We start from the raw sequence: 3,172 nt of genomic DNA on the forward strand, positions 1-3,172 counted from the left end.
CCTTGGGTCCCTGTTGAAGGACATATGCAGTTAGGACGGCTCCAGAGATAGAATTAAGCAATAGACCAGACAGGCTGTGGAATGTGCCACAGTTAAGGGCGTCGAACAACGCCCTTTAACTGTTGTCTAATGAGCACATTTCACTGACTGAAGCCATCTTTTGCTTTTTTATAAAACGGATGGCTTAAATCAAGCGATCTGATTGGTTCCCAACTGTTGTATATTGAGCGTATACACACAGCTATGACGCCCGTTCAGTTTACAGAGTTCACCTAACTTGAACTGTTGTTTATTTATATATAAAAGCAATAGGCACACGGTGAGTGAACTCGATAGAGTTCCGAGCTACCGTCTCTAGCCTTCTCTCTGAAGGATGCTACAGTGTGTTGCATAGCAACCGCCGTACACTTTGCAGGCAGCCAGTAGGGACTACTTTTTTGTATTCATTAAAAAAAATGCTTTTTCAAAATTGAGGGCTTTTATAAAATGGTTACGTAAGTATGGCCAAATGAAAGTCATAGACACCCTCAATTTTGAAAAAGCGAGAAAGTTGGAAAAGCATTTTTTTTAACAAATACAAAAAAGTAGTCCCTACTGGCTGCCTGCAAAGTGTACGGCGGTTGCTATGCAACACACTGTAGCATCCTTCAGAGAGAAGGCTAGAGACGGTAGCTCGGAACTCTATCGAGTTCACTCACCGTGTGCCTATTGCTTTTATATATAAATAAACAACAGTTCAAGTTAGGTGAACTCTGTAAACTGAACGGGCGTCATAGCTGTGTGTATACGCTCAATATACAACAGTTGGGAACCAATCAGATTGCTTGATTTAAGCCATCCGTTTTATAATAGAGAATAACAACCTGAGGAGACAAGACTCTTTCTCTCACCTCGTTTCCCTCCATTCCACTCTCCCCGTTCACGCCATCCTTCCCTGGAACGCCCTGGAGAGGAAGTGTGTTGTGTGTGTGTGTGTGTGTGTGTGTCGTGTGTGTGTGTGTCGTGTGGTGTGTGTGTGTGTTTGTGTGTGTGTCTGTGTTGTTAAAAAATAAAGCACAAGAAATTTAAGTCCAGCTGCTGATCTGAGAGACAGACAGAGATATACACAGGGACAGAGAGACAGAGAGAGGAGAGAGAGAGAGACAGAGAGAGAGAGAGAGAGAGACAGAGAGAGAGACAGAGACAGAGGTTCATATAACACAGTAATAGGCTAGTAATAGTAATAGTAATATGTATATAAGTACTGGAGGTTCATATAACACAGTAATAGGTAGTAATAGTAATAGTAATAGTAATAGTAATAGGTATATAACTACTGGACGTTCATATAACACAGTAATAGGTAGTAATAGTAATAGTAATAGTATAGTAATAGGTATATAACTACTGGACGTTCCTTACCGGCATTCCAGCGTCTCCTGGTTGACCTTTTGGTCCCACCTCCGCATTGTCAGACCCAGCTGCCCCCTGAAGCACAACACACACACACACACACACACACACAGACACACACACACACACACACACACACACACACACACACACAACACAGACACACACACACACACACACAGACACACACACACACACACACACACACAGACAAACACACACACACACACACACACACACAGACACACACACACACACACACACACACACCGACACACACACACACACACACACACACACACACACACACACACACACACACACACACACACAGACAGACAGACACACAGAGACACACACACACACACACACACACACACACACACACACACACACACACACACAACACACACACACACACACCACAGACAGACAGACAGACAGACAGACAGACAGACAGTACGTTGTCAGAGTTTCGGATAGGCCTATCTGGAACACATCTGGAGCATCCAGCTGCATTCTGCGTTCAGAAGGGCTGCTGGACTGAAACTCTGATCTAGACCTCAGAGGTTCTGGACCAGAACCCACCAGCAGTCTGTGTGTGTGTGTGTGTGTGTGTGTGTGTGTGTGTGTGTGTGTGTGTGTGATTTATTGCTTTATTATTAAAGTCAGTGTTTCGTGCTCAGTTACAACTCAAGTTGGATGTTGACAGCCTTGTTTTATCCATCCAATCTAAACACACAGGTGCATGCTGGGACATATCCAAGGCTATAGCCAGCTTGTAATAAGATAAATCCACGACAAATGAATCAGGTTTCTCCCCTGGAGGATTATATGGTTAATATTACAGTTCAAAGGCGCCTTTCAAAAGACATTTTGAGATTGATGGACGACCACTTGTCAGAGATGGGGGTCGTTCTCTTTCATTAGTGCTGCATGCAGCGCTACACTAGTTTTATTCTTTCTTTCTTTCTTCCTTTCTTTGCACAGATAGCTGAGAGTGTAATGAAGTACATACAATGTAGAGATAGAGAGAGAGAGAGAGAGAGAGAGAGAGAGACAGAGAGAGAGACAGAGAGAGACAGAGAGAGAGACAGAGAGAAAGAGAGACCGAGACAGAGAGAGAGAGAGAGGGAGAGAGAGAGAGAGAGACAGAGACAGAGAGAGAGAGAGACAGAGAGAGAGAGAGAGAGAGGGAGAGAGAGAGAGAGAAACAGAGACAGAGAGAAAGAGAGACCGAGACAGAGAGAGAGAGAGAGGGAGAGAGAGAGAGAGAGACAGAGACAGAGAGAGAGAGAGACCGAGACAGAGACAGAGACAGAGAGAGAGAGAGAGGGAGAGAGAGAGAGAGACAGAGACAGAGACAGAGTGAGAGAGAGACAGAGAGAAAGAGAGACCAAGACAGAGAGAGAGACAGAGACAGAGATAGAGAGAGAGAGAGAGAGAGAGAGAGAGAGAGAGAGAGACAGACAGAGAGAGAGGGAGAGAGAGAGAGAGAGACAGAGAGAGAGAGAGAGGGAGAGACAGAGAGAGAGAGAGGGAGAGAGAGAGAGATTATACCGGGTCTCCTCTGAGTCCTCGCTGTCCTTTGACTCCTCCCTCTCCTGGGATCCCCGTGTTGCCCTGGAGACGGTGACACGGGTCAAAGGTCACACTCATCATGACATCACATGCCCTAACCTCTACTTGCTCATGAAGGACATCTCTCTGACCCTCAGCCTGCTGCACGGCTAATCAACAGAAGTTGTTGTTATTAATAATAAGCAGAGGCAGTTTACCG

At 45.2% G+C, this 3,172-nt stretch overlaps 1 protein-coding gene across 1 annotated transcript in view; it reads right to left on the bottom strand.

Annotated features, from left to right (window-relative positions):
• LOC311360694 (collagen alpha-6(VI) chain-like) overlaps positions 1-3,172 on the bottom strand; it is a gene marked incomplete at its 5' end in the record, with an annotated part of 35,974 nt that overhangs the window by 17,471 nt on the left and 15,331 nt on the right. Inside the window, 4 exons of the mRNA XM_084480804.1 lie at positions 1-10; positions 891-944; positions 1,402-1,467; positions 2,953-3,015. The exon at positions 1-10 is cut by the window's left edge and continues 26 nt beyond it. Coding sequence (XP_084336930.1) covers positions 1-10; positions 891-944; positions 1,402-1,467; positions 2,953-3,015 — 193 coding nt within the window. The remainder of the gene's footprint in view (positions 11-890; positions 945-1,401; positions 1,468-2,952; positions 3,016-3,172) is intronic.

Source organism: Micromesistius poutassou, assembly GCF_964030765.1.
Source record: "Micromesistius poutassou genome assembly, chromosome: 16".
In the NCBI taxonomy this organism is placed as follows: Eukaryota; Metazoa; Chordata; class Actinopteri; order Gadiformes; family Gadidae; genus Micromesistius; species Micromesistius poutassou.